Source organism: Mytilus californianus, unplaced genomic scaffold, assembly GCF_021869535.1.
Source record: "Mytilus californianus isolate M0D057914Y unplaced genomic scaffold, xbMytCali1.0.p SCAF_4, whole genome shotgun sequence".
Taxonomy (NCBI): domain Eukaryota; kingdom Metazoa; phylum Mollusca; class Bivalvia; order Mytilida; family Mytilidae; genus Mytilus; species Mytilus californianus.
Window position 1 is genome coordinate 79136008 of NW_026262690.1, and position 17856 is coordinate 79153863.

The 17856-nt window shown below is 32.2% G+C and overlaps 1 protein-coding gene across 1 annotated transcript; it reads right to left on the reverse strand.

The window, feature by feature from the left end:
- Positions 1 to 11760: 11760 nt before the first annotated feature.
- LOC127738609 (uncharacterized) lies at positions 11761 to 14128 on the reverse strand. The gene is made up of 3 exons (XM_052249941.1): positions 14061 to 14128; positions 13080 to 13680; positions 11761 to 12413 (listed from the first exon to the last, which is right to left on the reverse strand). The coding sequence occupies exons 2-3, from the start codon at positions 13633 to 13635 to the stop codon at positions 12064 to 12066; spliced, it is 906 nt and encodes a 301-aa protein (XP_052105901.1). The 5' UTR covers positions 13636 to 13680; positions 14061 to 14128; the 3' UTR covers positions 11761 to 12063.
- Between the last annotated feature and the right edge of the window lie 3728 nt (positions 14129 to 17856).

A 17856-nucleotide genomic window follows, 5' to 3' on the forward strand; every position in this document is an offset into this window, starting at 1 on the left:
GTTCTTCATTGGTTAAAATCCGATTATGACGTAGAATTTTCTTGCTTTCCTCTGAATTTCCTATTTTGACGGCATGAAAAAAGGCGACCATGCCTGATGACGTCACATAGAAAGAACACATCTTTTTGCGGATCATTCAAAAAGAAGGAAGAAGTTTGCCTACATATTGTTTGAAAATCATTAGAGAAACAGATTCCACCACCAAATCTCGTGTAATACGATATTTATCCACTCTCGACAGTTAAATTTTAAATATTTAAAACGCTCGGCAAGCCTCGCGTTTTAAATTAGAAAATTCAACTGTCTCGAGTGGATAAATATCGTATCACACTCGATGCAGTGGTAGAATCTATATTTATCATGCAGTGAATACAAAATTCTCAAAAATTCATTTTCATCTGTATGTAAAATTCATATTTTTCTGCACCTGATGGATCCCTCAGATATGGAAAAATATGTTCAGTAGATGTTTTATTGTTTTGTCTAATCACAGTGTTCAGATAAGTTGACCTAAGTCAAAAGAGTAACCTAATTGCTGGAAAGTAAATACTAACGTGACACCTTGAACGGGTTCCACAAATGAAGCAGGATCTGCCTACCCTTCTGAAGCACCTGAGATCACCCGCGGTTTTCTGTGGGGTTCGTACTACTCAGTCTTAAGTTTTCTATGTTCTGTTTTGCGTACTGTTGTTTGTCGTTTCGTCGTTTTCTCGTATTTTCCATGGCATTGTCAGTTTGTTCTCGACTTCTGAGTTTGAATGTCTTTTTGGTATCTTTTACCTATCTACTGCAAATGTATCTTCTCTCTTTTTATTTAGAGGGTGTCACTTGAGTTTTTTTCACCAATCATTTTTAATGGGAATGTTCACAGGACCAGAGAAAAGTGTAGATTGTAGATTCGCCATGCATAAATCGGCCTATCAAACTACAATGTCTGTTGAAAGATAATGCGCAAGGAATGACAAAAGTTATTAGGATTTTATATTACTTAGTTAGGGTATATAAAATCATCGACCTCGCTTGAGTTCAAGTGAGAATTCGAATAACACTTCGAGTCAGAGTTTTAGTTAAGCTACAACTTCACTTCCAGTTCGGGTTATTCTTCGAATGAAATTTTGAGTTCACTTCCAAGAAGCAAATAAAGAGTTCGAGTCAAGATTTAGTTATAGTTAAAAAAATTAGATACGGAAAGTTTGAAGTAAGGTAGGAACAGTACACCTTGTACTTTTTCATAAATTAGGAAAGAAGATAGCGATGCAAGTTAACAAAACCTTGGAAAAGTTCATATATAAAAGGGACCAAATACTTGAAACGTGGCTGGGACAAACACAATAGTTATCAAAGGTATCAGGCTTATAATTTGATACGCCAGACGCGCGTTTCGTCTACATAAGACTCATCAGTGACGCTCAGATAAAAATAGTTGGAGGCCAAACAAGTATAAAGTTAAAGAGCACTAAAACCTACGCGAACACAGCATCTCAAATTAAAGCTGGAAGAATACGAAAGATTAAGAATGTCCTGTATTTCTAGTGTTTCCTGTCGTATTCCAAACAATAAGATTTCTTGAAACTTTATTTTTTTTAAATTCATTCAGAATGTTAACATCTACCTACAGATCTCTGTGAGTTCTCAGACGTCCCCTTAATGGGACAAACATTCAAATTTGTCTTCCAATAAAGTTTTCGCCAACTTTGAGTTAATATATACAAATAAGTCACCATGGCATCTTTATGTTTTTAGTAAAGCAAAAAGGGAAAAAAAGAAATAGCAAATAATGAACAAAAATAAGCAGTAATTTTGGCCGAAATTTGTCAAAATAAGCCCAAAAACATCGCTGATGTATTAATGATTTGCAAGTGAATAATTCGACCTCATGTGAATTTCAATTCAACCCATTAGCTAGAGATGGGTTACGCATGTACTATGCATGTTCAGCTATTAAAAAGAAAAAAATGTCAATATTGAAAGTGAAACAAGGGTGAATCATTTCGATGACTGATTCAATCCACAAAAAAATTATACAGATAAAACGATGATAAAGTTATTTTTTTAACCTATACAATGAAATCAAACAGACCTGGAAAAATCCAATTGCACGTGGTCGCTATCTATTTATAGTCATTTTTATGTTTATATCGGGTTATATGACCGTCGGCAGTCTTCGAAGGTCATCTCGATGGTTAATTAGATGGCGTCTAGACTAAAATACATACGAAAGGCTGATATATATTATCGAGTCCATGCATTGACTTATTGTAATTTGGATATATGTTTTAGTATGTCATAAATCAAATATGAGAATTTGAGTCAAATCGGTGAACATGAATTTGACAGCTAATGCCCCTTTTAGGTTGAATAAGGGCTACAAACACCATTTAGAATTTGATCAAAAACCCCTGAAATGAATGTCTACATAAGTAAGTTTGTGATTGAAGCAACACCGAGTTATATAGTCGAATCAGTGCATTCAGCTGGCAAAACATAGGTTTATTGTTGATATCTATGGCTTGATATATGAATACTAATAATAACACATAATGAAGTATATATACATTTTTAATTATTGATAACTATCGTGAAATTTTTAAAGCATCATTTTAAAAATGAGATTAAACATTATACATTGTTATATTCAATTTTTACATTTGTTATATATTCATATAAGTATTTTGAAAATAAAATAAATAAAATAATTGTGAATGTCTCACTTTATATTGAATAAATTTGCATGAACACATGCGTTCACCCAGGTTTTTGACTTTGGTTAGGTTCTTGTTTCTCAATCCATAGTTTTCTTTATATTCGTCTGTTGTTTGTTTTTATTGTCTTAGACATGTTGGTTGCCCTCTTGAATTTTTTTTCACCTTTATGTCTTCTAAATTTCTACTTTCTCCTCTGGCTATTATAGTATCCTATTCTCACTTGTGTTTTTCATTGGCTGCTTGATATCTTTAAGTATACTAAATAACCCAAAATGAAGGTTTACATTTTTATATACTATATTTTGAACATTTCGAAAATGCCTCTCTTGTATGAATGTTATGAATGTTCTTGCTTGTGTTTGTGCTGTATTTCTGTCTCGTTGTGTTTTAGCGATATATTTTAACATTGTCATAAAGTGGGAGGTTTGGCATGCCATGAAACGAGGTTCAACCCACCATTTTTTCTTAAAATGTCCTGTACCAAGTCAGGAATATGGCAGTTGTTATCAAATAGTTCGTTTCTACGTGTGTTAATGTTTGTTTTTGTTGCACTTCGGTGTTCCTGTTGTTCATTTGTTTTCCTCTTATAGTTGATGTGTTTCCCTCGGGTTTGGTTTGTAACCCGGATTTGTTTTCTCTTAATCGATTTATGACTTTTGAACACCGGTATACTACTGTTGCCTTTATTTGTATTGGTAAAACACCCAGTTTGACCATATCAGTTCTCATGGTACCAGGTTTTTGTTGTTGGAATTAAAATGACGCGTTTAAAATTACTTAAGGTTGAATAATATACCGAATATTTGGTTTTTTGAAAGGCTTTAAAAATGAAGGTCGAAAAAACGTCCCTTTTGCCTTTTCCTATTCAGTCGCTTATAATACACTTGTTATGATAGAGACGTCCTGAAATAAAACCAACTCGATTCCTTCATAAAACAGTTCAATTTTAATATATGTAAGTATAAAAAAAATAAGGATGTTCGCTACTCTAATTTTTGAATTTATTTCAGATATTCGGAATCCTCTAGTTTTATCCATGTAATGCCAATAAAAAAAATTGCTACTACTTTTCTTTTCCCAATTTCATCACATATAGTTTAAAAAGTCATTTTAGAAAATCATGTAAAATCCTTGTTATTTTTCATAATATTTGAAAGAAAAAGGGAGCCAATGTTAATGCATGAAAATCTAGAGTGAATCATTTCCCGCAAAATTTTAATTGATTATATCTCAAAAACAAGGAAACGGACTTTTATTTTTTCTGCATTTTTAGTTCCATTATTTATATACTATCAATTTATTAACCATTTTAAAGGGCTTGTTTTTTTTTTAAACAGAGGAGCGAACATCCTTAACAACACAAAAATGATATTATAACTATTTTTCAAGTTATGTTTCACCTACTGCAGTTTAAATTAAACTCTAAGTGTACTATATAGATAAGAAGATGTGGTATGAGTGCCGATGAGACAACTCTCCATCCAAGTCACAATGTATAAAAAGTTAGCAATTATAGGTCAAAGTACGGCCTTCAACACGGAGCCTTGGCTCACACCGAACAGCAAGCTATAGAGGGCCCCAAAATGAATAGTGTAAAACAATTCAAACAAGAAAACCAACGGTCTAATCTATATAAAAAACGAGAAACGAGATACACCAACAAACGACAACCACTGAACAACAGGCTCCTGACTTAGGACAGGTGCATAAAAGTGAAGCGAGTTTAAACGTTTTAACAGGCTCCAATTCTATCATTAAAATTCAATTAATTTGAATAAGGCTGCCCTTATATCAAAACATAATTTATCATATATATTTCAAAATGGAAAATAGATTTTTAGTTTGACAAGGATGTAATTAAAATGATTCAATTTTAAATTGTTTGAGGTATCAAATTTAGTGTATTCTATGTAAAAAGTCAGTTGATATGCTTTTTGATTTTTTTTACAAATGATATAATATGATCATTACATAAAGGAGCTTTATCCTGAATTGTTTAGGTTCCTCATCTGAAATACCAAGATCTTAGAGTACTTATAATTAAAAAGCGCTAAAATATACCTCTTGAAAAGAAAACAATATACTTTTTTTTTCTAAATTACTCAGCCAAGTTTTACTGAGTAAACTAGACAAAATATCATTTGGTATGAAAATAAGCACAAACTATTCGATGGATACGTGAATATATATATATATTTATATTTCTAAAAGTGCTTTAAAAATCTGAATTTTTGCGCTAAAGTGCCCGTTGTGTAACTAGCACCCTTCTGCCCTGAGATTTAAGCTAGAACACTGCTAGTCCATATAATGTGGGAAGTTCTGACCTGTTGGTTCTGCTTTGTTTAAAAAATCAAGGGATCCAAACAATTCAGGATAGAGCTCTTTTTAAAATACAATAGGCTTTGGCAATGATCTTGTTGTACTATTTGAAAAGAAAAGTGTACATTTCCGGATTTTTACTTCTTGTAGTAAACAAACATATATCATACCGGCAATGGACATTTAAACAATATGACAGGACATTAGAGCGATAAAAAAGGAATTTTGAGCGCCAAAGTATAGTACATTTAGGCGAAAATAAAAAATAAGCATAGGATATTTGAATGAAAAAAAATTCGAATGATGAAGGAGTACCTATACCGTTCTCCAGATATATTATGTTAGCCCATACTACCACGTTTAAACATCTTTTAATTGTAAAAACAACATAGCACTTTCATAAAACTTTAAACGCAACAATGACATTATTTGTACCAGTATCAAGCGCGAAGGAACATTTCACTCAATAAATATGAGAAATTTAGAACAAAGACAATTTGCATAACCAATAAATTAAAGTAAAATTGATTGATAAGTAGAGATACATTCAGGACTACACTTCCATTAACCAGTCAGAAACGGTCGAATTACTTGGGTGTTAAATCAGATAAAATATTTTTATATTAAACAGTTGCTCTTTTTTCTTACTTTTTAAGAATTATTTTCTTAATTCATATAAAAGTATCACAGGAAATTTCGGTCACTCTTCCTATTTGAAAATCCAGGCAAAGGTTAATATTCCGACGCTAAACTGTCCTATGATGTCGGTGCTCAAATGACCCTATGTGCATTTTTTATTTTCGTTTTTGCAAAATTAATTTCCCTCGTAAAATATATTTGAATATATGAATTTTGTCATCATTATATACGATAAAATATAGTTTCATACAAGGAACAATTCATGCAAATACGTATTCATTGAGTTTCATATAAAAGTTAACTAGTTTTAGTAAAAATCTACACCTATACTTTTGAAATCCGGAACTGTTAACGAGACACAAAGTAAAAAGTAGGTATATTTTATCCGTGTGTTTGTGTTGTGAAATTTTACATGGATTAAATTTAAACTACTGAATACGCAATGATTTGTTTTGTATCTGTAAGCAACCAAATATGTTGTAGAGGTAAGTGAATATTATTTTCGGTGATACATTTCTTAAAAATTCTTTAAAAAAGATACTGTATATTTTTCAAGCGCCGCTTCGGCATTAAAATACAGATATTGTTTTATTGGAATTTGATGTTTTGAAATTGTTGAAATTATTTATATTATGAATGGTTGTATCTCCCTCATGCATATCTCTGATTCATTGTCCAGGTTTGACTATACTTTTGGTATTTTTTTTATATCAGCTCTTCAACGTTTGTATTAGGATTGGGATTTTCAAACATCTTAGCCGTACGGTTGCCTATAATTGCTTACATTCACTTCATTTGAACTTTGGTCGATAGTTGTCTCATTCGCAATCTCCTTATCTTTATATTTGAGTATCGATCGAGAGACATTAATTGTCAAAATACAACCAATCCAGTAAAATTGGTATAGTGTGAAGAGTTGTCTCATTGGCAATCATACCACATCTTCTTTTTTATAGTTAATATTCTTTCTTTTTTCCAACTAAAAAAAACCTGACCCCACGAGTATTGATTTGCTCAAGTGGGTGTACTTTACCTTGACAACAGGAAATTATTAAAAAATACACAAAACTGTACCGTTTTTATTCACTATGAGTTAAAGTACGAAAATACCAAACGGTGAACCAAAAACTATAAGCCAAAGTAGGTTTATAAAAGGGAGAAGATACCAAGTGGTAATAAAAATGCCTCAGTCAAACAACTGGAAGCTTGCTCTCCTTTTTGCAAACAACAAGAATATTTGTGTTAAAACCGTGTGTGTTATTATCTTGTTTTGGCAATCATTATGACTGGACCTATTTTCGGTTCATCCATGAAAGTTTTCAAGATAATAAGTTGAAAGAAAAAAGGTTAAAATTGCGATTTAGGAGCAACATCATTTGTTAGGAGTCGGTTTACGATTTCATTCAATTGACTTGTAAGTAGACAGTGTGGTGCTGATAATTTTAGCTGTTCAAAGTTTCAGACTATCCTTAATAGCTTTGAAGATACCGGGTAAAACACTCCAATGGCCCGAATTTAACAGTTTCGGCTAGTTACTTCTATATGGAGTCGCCTGGCGATTTCAATATTGCTTTTTATTATTTTTTTTTGTGTCGAACCAATTTTGATAATTATTTCTGCTATAAACAAATTTGACCTTAGATTGATTCGGGTACAAGTATTCATTTTATATCTCTTTTGATCCTATAGTGCTTAAAGTTTCTCCTTCTTTGTGCATCCCAGATTATGTTTAGGTTTTGGCGTTCCTGGTGAAGGAGAGTTAAGAAAAGCTGTAACAAAAATACTGAGCTAAAAGGAAAATTCAAACTATACTCGAAAGAGCCTTTGTCGCCCACCTGTAACTTCAACAATGGCTACTTTTTAGTAAAAATCATCATTAAAGGGGAATAACTCTAATAAGAGTTAACTGACTATTTCAATCATTTTCACAAATTTAAAGATCTTACCATGCTATTGAAGGTGAATGGGGATTTTAATTAAAATCCATAGAATTTTTTAATAAGTTGTCAAAATGTAGTTTTTATCATGCTTTTTTCAAAAATATAATAAAAATTATGAGTCACCGGACTTTTTCATGCTACAGGTTGTGCAAAATCGTCAGATTTTGTATAGATTATGCATGGAAAATCCAATTTTGTGTGATAAAAAGAAAACTACACCATAGAATTTTAAGATAAAATGTGAGAAGATAGCTCTTATAACATGCTTTCAGATAAGAAAAAATTAAAAAAATGCGATCACCGGACTTGTTTTCTTGCTACATATTAAAATAATCGAATTCAAAACACTTTCTATTATAAAAATTACTTTATCTGAGTTATCTCCCCTATTATCTGAGTTTTCTCCCCTTATGTGGCAAAGTTTTTAAATAATGAATCAAACAAATATATTGTGGTTTTTTTTATAAAAAATACAGCCGTAAATATGATAAACACATAATTTTCTATATTAACATGAAAAGTCTTACACATAAATTACATACTACATTAAAAATCTAGACCAATTGTTAACTGCTACTTCAAAATCCAACATGGAGGAAGACACCCCAGCCAACTTAAACTTTCTATCGATTACATTTTTCAAAATAATAGGCAACACTGTGAACAATGTAGAAAATAATTAGTAAAGGGCAATAACTTCAATGAGGAATCGACTAAAGATTTCGATCATGTTGTCGAATTTGTAGAAATAGTCTTGCTGATAATTTTTGCTTTTAAAGTTTTTATCTATCAATAATAAATTTTAAGATATTAGGCAATAACGCAAAAAAACGTCATTAAAGGACAATAACTCTAATAAGGAGTCGTCTTGCAATTTTGGTCATGATAACTTGTATGTAGCTCTTGTCATGCTGATCATTGTTGCACATTAAAGTTTATGTCTTTCTATTATAATTTTCAAGATAATAGGCAAACAAATTTTAAATGGTAAAATTTGTCATTTAAGGGCATTAACTCCTACAAGGAGTCGTCTAACAAAGTTTTGACATAGACGGACAATATGTAAAGCTCAACCTTTTGGACATATTTGGCCTTGTCATATTTTCTCTATTAACAGCGGTTTTCAAATTAATAGGCAAAACTTGCATTTTACCCGTATGTTCTATTTTGAGTCATGTCGGCCATCATGGTTGACAGGCGGGGCCATCGGGCACATATTTAAAACAAGATACATCAATGATGCTTGAGTACTAGTTTAGTTAAATTTAACCATGTAGTTTCAGAGGAAAAGATTTTTTGTAAAAGTTAACGGACGACGACGGGCAACAACGACGGATGACGCACGCCAAGTGATGAGAAAAGCTCACTTGGTCTTTCGGCCATGTAAGCAAAAAATGACTAGTCAACAAAAACTGACAAAATCGAACGCTATCAGTCAACGGAACCGGTGAAAACAACTGCAATATTCCTGACTTGGAGCAGGCATTTCCCGAAGAAAATGGTGGGTTCAAACTTGGTTTATAGCTAGCATAACCTCCCACTTTTATGGCAGTTTTTATAGTTCCGATTTATTGATAAAATTGGGTGAATAACCCTAACAAACATAATTATTGGGATCCAGCAGCCAAAAACTGTGAGGGGTGGGGGGTTAACATACATCACAGACATACAGCACAACTGACAAAAAATTTCAAACAAACATTCAACTTAATCTAACCAAGACGCCAACAAACTAAAGGCTCTAAAGAGCCTGTGTCGCTCACCTAGGTCTATGTGCATAGTCAACATTCGACTGTCTACAATATTGTAGACAAGAATAAAATTCATGACAATATTTCTTTGATGTTGATCTAGTATATTGCTGATAATTTTGTCTGTTAAGTTTCTCTCTATTTTCTTTAGTTTTTGCTGAAAACAAAAAAGAGGCTAAAAAATGCTCTTTTAAGGGCAATCACTCCTATAAAGAGTGACAGCCTACTGACTATATCCGTAAAATTTGACTTGTTTGTGGAACTTGCTTTGCTTATTTAAAGTTTTTATGTATCTATTATAATTTTTATCATATCAGGCAAAACGGAAAAAAAAAATGTTAAAAAAATCATTAAAGGGCAATGACTACGATAAGGAGTAGCCGGAAAATGTAGATCTTGTTTTGCTAATCATTTTTGCTTCTTTAAATTATATCAATCTGTTATAATTTTTAAGATACAAACCAAAAGCGCAAAAAATTGGGAAAAATTGTCATCAAAGGGCAATAACTTTAATTAGGAGCCTACTGACAATTTCAATAATCATACTTATTCGTAGATCTTGTCTTGCTGATCATTTTTGCAACTTAAAGTTTCTCTTTATCTATTATAGTTTACTAGATAAAAGGCAAAAATGATAAAAAAAAAATGGTAAAATTTGTCTTTCAAGAGCAAAAACTCCTATAAAAAGTAGCCTAACAGTTTTGATGTCATAAACAATTGGTAGAGCTCAGCATTCTGAACATTTTTGTTTTGTTAGCTTTTCTCCATTTATAACAGTTTTCAAAATAATAGACAAAACTTTCATTTTACCCCTATGTTTCATTTCTAACCATGTCGGTCATCTTGGTTGGCAAGCAGTGTATAGGACACTTTATATTTCAGTCAGTACTTGCATCTCATATATCCCAGTGAACTTGAAATTAAGGATAATACTGATACAAGAAGGACTGCTTCATACCTTGATCTTTTCCTCAATATTGACACAGATGGACGACTTCACACTAAAATCTATGACAAACGGGATGATTTCAACTTCCAAATTATCAATTTCCCATTTCTCAGCAGTAACATACCCTCTGCTCCGTCATATGGTGTTTACATATCTCAATTGATACGTTATGCTCGAGCATTTTCACACTATACTGACTTCATACACAAGAGGGTGCTCCTTACGCAGAAACAACTGCTCCAACAGAGTTATGAGGAGGAAAGATTAAAAATGACACTCCGTAAATTTTATGCACACCATCACGAATTGGTTGATCTATACGATGTGTCTGTGTCTAAACTAGCTAATGACATTTTTACCACGTCTTAGATTGTGGTCTAACATCTATGTCGTCTGTCTGCTAAGTACCGAACGTGACCTATTCCCGAATATGACTGTTATACCGAGTGTGAATAATGTTTTATGTCTTATTGTTTGTTGTCCAAATAATTATAAAATTGCCTTTCAATACCATCATTATCATATTCCAGAATATGACTGTTATACCGAGTGTGAATGTGCATTGCTATACGACGTGTCTTGGTATTTTGTACATCCAACATTCATGTATCTATTATTGATGTTTGATGGTTTTGGTTGGATAATGTGTTATGTCTTATCGTTTGTAGTCCAAATAATTATAAAATATCCTTTCAATACCATCATTGTCATGAAAATTGATTGGACGAGTATTGTGAAAATAATTGTATAAAGTTCGAGATTGCATGTTAGTTACGTAAGCGCGTCATTGTTTGTGATATCCTGTGGTGTTTGTCGTTGATGGAATATGTTCGCTGTTGTTCTGCGGTTTGCATGTTGTGTCGACTATTACATTATTTATTTGTTCGTTTCTCTTTGATGAATGTTCTTGCGTGTGTTTGTGCTGTATTTCTGTCACGTAGTGTTGTCATTTTAGCGATATTTTTTAAGACTGTCACAAAGCGGGAGGTTTGGCTAGCCATTAAACCAGGTCCAACCCTCCATTTTTTCTTTAAATGTCTTGTACCAAGTCAGGAATATGGCAGTTGTTATCAAATAGTTCGTTTCTATGTATGTTAGCGTTTGTTTTTATTGCATTTCAGTGTTCCTGTTGTTCCTTTGTTTTCCTCTTATAGTTAATGTGTTTCCCTCGGTTTTAGTTTGTAGCCCGGATTTGTTTTCCCTCAATCGATTTATGACTTTTGAACACCGGTATACTACTGTTGCCTTTATTTTTATACTAGATATCTCAATTATAATTGTGGCCCAGTTTAGTTAAATTTGGTCCTGTTGTTTCAGAGAAGATTTTTGTAAAAGTTTATGGACGATTACGACAGACGACGACGGACTACGCACACCAAGTGATGAGAAAAGGTGAAAAAGATAGTAAATTTGACAATGACGCCAAGAAAGATTATACCAAATTATAATAAATCCAATGAAAACTAATCATTTAATTAAAAAATATACACAACCTATTCGATAATTGATATGATAGATTCACAAATGGATAGATCTATACAAATAAATTGATCAACAATACTAAAAATACTGTGAGAACATATGTTTGGGTACCCATATCAGCGATATCATAAACCATTGTAGTTCAGACTTATTTTTAACCATATTGCATACTTTTTACTGCCACAGGACAAATGATATTTTGGGAAATCTGAGGCTTAAGGTGCTAATGATATTTTTTTTTATTCATTTCGAAAACATACTGAAAGATAAGTTTTTTCTTAGTAGTCATTTTGCTCACATTTTATGGATTTCTCTTTAGGTAAGCCACAGTTTTCGATTACATCGTTATATTCGCTTTCATTATCAACCGTAAATTCTACTTTTCGAAAAAGATAAAACCTGAGAATGTTCATCAAAACCAGAATAAAACATGACATTGATGATATCATGATAAATAAGTCAATATAAATAGACGCAACACGGAAAGAAGATCCAAATGCAATAAATAAGAAATAAGTCGGTCTGACGCACCAAATCATGAGGAGGGCCAGCGCCAATATATGGTTGTAAAGTACGATGTTGATACGACAGATAGGACATGTTTCCTTTGAAGGAGGATACCACAATTCTGAAATAGAAAATACAAGATATCAAATAGAGTATGATTAGATACATGAAATAGTATATGATTTTGCTATCAGACTGAGATAAAGTGCTTTTGCTTTGTTATTCCATTAAATAAAAATTAGAGTATTTAGTTTCTCTAAAAAGGTGCCATTTTTACGATTATTTTCAGATTTTTGGCTTTCATATTTCACTACGATTAAACAAATTGTCTGATTATTATTTTTTAACGTCCAGTAGCCAATATTTCAATATATTTGAGACGAACTTAAGAAAGAGCTAGATAGGTAAATAGTAATTTTTTTAAAAGTATGATAAATTAATTGGTTATAGCTTTAATTCTTTTACTCCGCAATTGATTTAAAAGATTTTTGCAAAGCAACATCATACTAGTACCTCATCAATATTGAAAAATAACCCGGAAAGTATTTTCGTCTAATGATTTCTCAATCATGGCAATGATGAGGTTTGAAATACAAATAAATTGAAATTAAATCAGTCCATTTTCTTTACTAGATAATTTTAGGAAGTACCCTTTTTCTTCCTTATTGTCATATTTCATAAAAGCTAAGAAACTAACCACGACTTCAACCTATTTTTGCACCCTAAAAAGTTTTGCTCTAGAGGTTATGTACAAGTAAAGGTCGTATAAACTTCAACGATTACTTACCAGATAATGAGGACGTTTTGTATAGTTTGTCGTACAGTACTGCTAAAGTAGGAATACTTAATAGCAAATATTCCAGAAAGTAACCACTCGTCCAAGGATCCAATTTTTCATAACAGTAAAAAGCTGTGTTTAGTCGTGAGTCATCAAAAGCATAGAAGGAATATTTGTCCGTTATCAAGCATGTTCCCAACAAATTGTTCCATACTGTGATTAATGTCAGCGATAATAAACTATAGATGAAACAAGCGACTGTTAATGAAGATTGTTTAAATGGGAGGGATGTCAAAATTATTGTGCCGAGTAGTTCAGAACAAATCATCGAAACTGCAGGCATACGTTTTACGGGAAGAAAATACAAGGACAAATGTGTTGAATTCCAGTAATATTTCACGAAATATAAAACACGGAGTAATTCAAATGCATATTCAACTATAATAATGCTGATAAAAATTACTGAATATTTGTGTTGTGCGGACAAACATAGCGGCACAAGCGCGAGAAAAACAATCAAAGTCAAAATGATTATACAAATTTCTGGCACTAACGATAGATCCATATTCTTTTTATATCATTTCACTTCCAACTTTAAAATCTAAACACCCTGTAAAAGATCAATGAAAATAAAATCTTTTTGTATTGCAGCCCAAAAAGGAAGTGTAATTGTACTCTTTAAAAATCGTTACGTGTTGTTTCTAGTTTTAAAGTTAATTTATGATGAGTTAATTTAACGTATTATTGTTGAATTTTTCGACATGATTATTGTATAATCGAAATTCATAATTGTTTTACACTTATCACTACATATATTTAGTAACAAAACACACTTGAATTTTACGAGAATGGTCTATATATGTTTCATGTGTATATATTTCTCAAGAAAACTGCGAACGTTAATTGTGTAGAATTTATACAAAACCCAATACGGTATCTTTAGAACACGTTATGTTATGTACTATCTCTAACTGGCTCCCATAAGCTTACCTGTTTCCGTCGTATGGAATCAAGTGCACACCTTTTTCTGCCAAAGGGAAATTCTGATTAAAATTAACTTCCTGTTTAACATTTACTGAAGCGTTTCTTGAGGTAATCTTATGTTTATAAATCGCCATTCGATATAAATGATTGCATACTGAAGTCCTTTACTTTCTATTGTTATAAACCTAGCTTTAACATGATGTCAGAATATACCTTTTTACGATAATATGAATGCATACTAAAAAGCTGTTAGGGGTTGTGAAATGTATAATTTCTTACAAAAGTTTTGACTTTTTTCTCTGGAAACCATATCACTTTGCTGCCCGCAGAAGTTAATAAGCGTGAAGCATATAATTGTGAAAAACAAGTATTCGTCTGAGGATTTATCTGTACCTGAAATGTGGTAGCGTATTTTGGGTCCGGCATAGTCTTACTTTCCTTATTGTAGCTAGCTTTCTGTTTATGAAAACGTAGGCAACTCTCTACATTCTGCTTTTGATTTTCATTTGATGAAGTTTAAAAAAAACAACAGAAAATGTAACAGTATTTCATGAGAAATGTTTAAAACGTTGACTGATTAATTTGACAAAAATACAGATTCGTGCAATATGCAATATCTGTACTTTTTTGTTCCATCTAAAGTGCTATTGGTCATGCGTTTTTTTGTGATTTATCAAACAAAACAATGCATTTCACATACTTTGATTACTCCAATGTTCAATAGAATGTATGGAAAGGTACTAATGACTTCAATACACAGTTAAACACGATGGGTGCCTCATGTGGAACAGGATCTGCTTACCCTTCTAGAGCCTCTTATGTTGTTTTTGTAGACTGTCTTTTGGTCGTGTTTCTTTTTTTTGCCATGGCGTTATCAGTGTGTTATCGCCTTTTGATTTTGAATACCCCTTTGATATCTTCCACCTCTCTTTTAATATGGGTATTTCTGTTGTAATCGGGTTCCCCCACGGCTGGTTGAGAACATGCAAATTTGAATTTCCCACACTGATTAACACACTGACAATGACCAGACAGTCCGTTGAAAAACAGACTGATGTGGTTGCCCTCTTGAGATGCATGACTGATGTGGCTGCCTCTTGCCATGCATGACTGCTGTGGCTGCCTCTTGCCATGTATGACTGCTGCATATGTATCTTCTCACTCTTTTTGCAGGAGTCAATTGTGATTTCTTCTACCTTAGATTTTCTTAATGAGAATATTCAAAGGACCAGAAGACATTGTAGTTTTTTGTAGATTGGCCATGTTGAACCGGCCTATCTAACTAAAAGGTCAATTGCAAGATAATGCATAAGGAATGAAGAAGTAATTACGATTTGATATAGCTTAGTCAGGGTGACTTAATTCATCGACTTTTACGAGTTCAAGTGAGCATTCACATACCACTTCCAGTCAGAGTTTAAGTTAAGTTTGAACTCCACTTCTAGTTCGAGTTAATCTTCAAATCAAACTTTGAGTTACTTCCAAGATGCAAATTAAGAGGTCGAGTTACGATTAAGTTACTGTTAAAAACTATAGTTACTGAAAGTTTTAAGTTAGGTAGGAACACTACACCTTGTCTTTTTTATCATTAATAGGGAGAACAGATAGTTGTCTCATTGCAATTGGCAATCATACGACATCTTTTCATTTTTATATTAGTACTGACATTATGCATATCTTCCAAATAAAAGTAATTTTAAAACAAATAAAAAAATATAATTCCCAACTTTGTACGAAAAATATATTTTTATCAGGGAGAAAGGAAATAAATTCTGTTAGAGAATATTTGCCATTAAATTTAATGTAACACATTTAAGTTCTTAAACAAAAAATCCACTTTGCTTGACAAATAACAAATAATTTCATGGTTTTTGAAAATGAAAAGAAAAATATAATCCCTGTCCAAAGTTGAATGGTCCCTTATTTTGTTGTATTGGTCATATGACCAGGTTATTGGTCACCTCTGTCATATCATTTAGTTTCGGGGGAAAACTAGCGGTATCTTAGATAAAGTCCAAGTCGCTGGAAAGTTTTCATATTTATTTCGCATCCATCTTTTTCAAACATAAAAACAAATATAAAATACAAATTCAAAAGACTGATTGACATGCGGCAAATGAATTGAATTATTAAAAACCAATGACGACTCGGAATGATAATAAAAAGCATGAATTATAAAAATATACAAAATCCTAGAAGTGAACTTTGAACGAACACTTTTCGGGTCATAGTATCAAGACATATGATTGATTGGTTTTTCTGTGTTTTTGTCCAGTTGCAATTATTTCATGCATGTTCAGGATGAGAACAAATTAATAACTGACACAATAAGGAGAATCCGCTAGGTATGTTCCGCTTAACAGGTACGATCTCTATGTTTCATCTTGAAACAGAACTTTGGATTTTTATCATTATAAATAGTGTTAGATAGTGGACAAATTGAATTCTCAGGAAGACTCAAAGTAAAAGAAGGGGTAGTACAGAATTTTAGTATGAGTTTAAACTCTTAGAAGTTAAAGGCATATAAAAGAGAGGCGAAAGATACCAGAGGGACATTCAAACTCATAAGTCGAAAATAAACTGACAACGCCATGGCTAAAAAAATTCAATTTGTTTCAAACAACGTTAAACATTAGATTTTATTATACTTCACGTTAAAATGCCATATTTTGATTGGCTAATACGAGGGTGTTAATTTACTCTATCACATGGCTGAGCGGTTGACAATTTTTTTGAATGTCACCCTCTCGTCCAGACCAATCAAAAATCGATAATTTAAAGGACAATGAATAGAATTTACATCAAGTAATTAAATACAATGCTTAAGTTCTACGTTTTGGCTCAGATTTTATTATTTGACTGTCAAAATAAAAAAAAAAACATCTTGCCTCACTTTTGCTGTTTTTTCTAATACCCGTAACGTTGTTATGTATACGTGACGTCATAGAAAATACTTTTAAAATAAAATTAATCAGTAAAAGACAATAATGATAGGACATTCAGTATAATAAATTAGATAACACATAGCTGAGAGGGTGATAGAGCAGATTGGTACCCCTCAAAAAAGATTTGTCAACCTTGGCTTCGCCGCGGTTGACAATGTTTTCTCGGGGTAACAATCTACTCTATCACCCTCTCAGCTATGTGTTATTTATATAATGATATGCAAGCATCATCATAGATACAAATCATTATCTATAAAGAAGCTTTAAAGTTAGTTGATTGTTTGTTTCATATAAGCAAATGTCAATGCAAATTCACAAATGTGATTATGGAGATAACATAACTGTTCATTGACATTTACTGATATATGCTGTTCTTAAACTTAGAAACTTTGGCCCTGACCAGCACCCATCTGTCATAGAAACTCATCTATGGCAATGAAGTGGCATTGCATGTTGTTATATCCTAATATCTAAATATGCATTTGGTTAAAATAAGTTAGTTGATTGAGTTGTTCAAGTGATGCAACCCCTAAACTAAACAAAATGATATATTTTGAAAATCAAACTTATATATTACAATTGGTAATTTGGTAACTTGCCCTTTAAAACAAACCATAACAATAATTCTAAACTTTTTAATTTTTGGCAGTAGTTGTGTGCATGTGATTTTAGTATATAAAATTCATTGATTGATGTATGGCTAATGCCAGTGGTAAACAGTGCATGCAAATCCAGGATTATAACATGTTAATTATATGAATATACCCTACTTTGACCGACATGCTACCACAGCCAGATCTTCAACTTGATTGCTAACAAGGTAGCAGCAGTCTGCTGTCAGCTAGATATGTTATTGC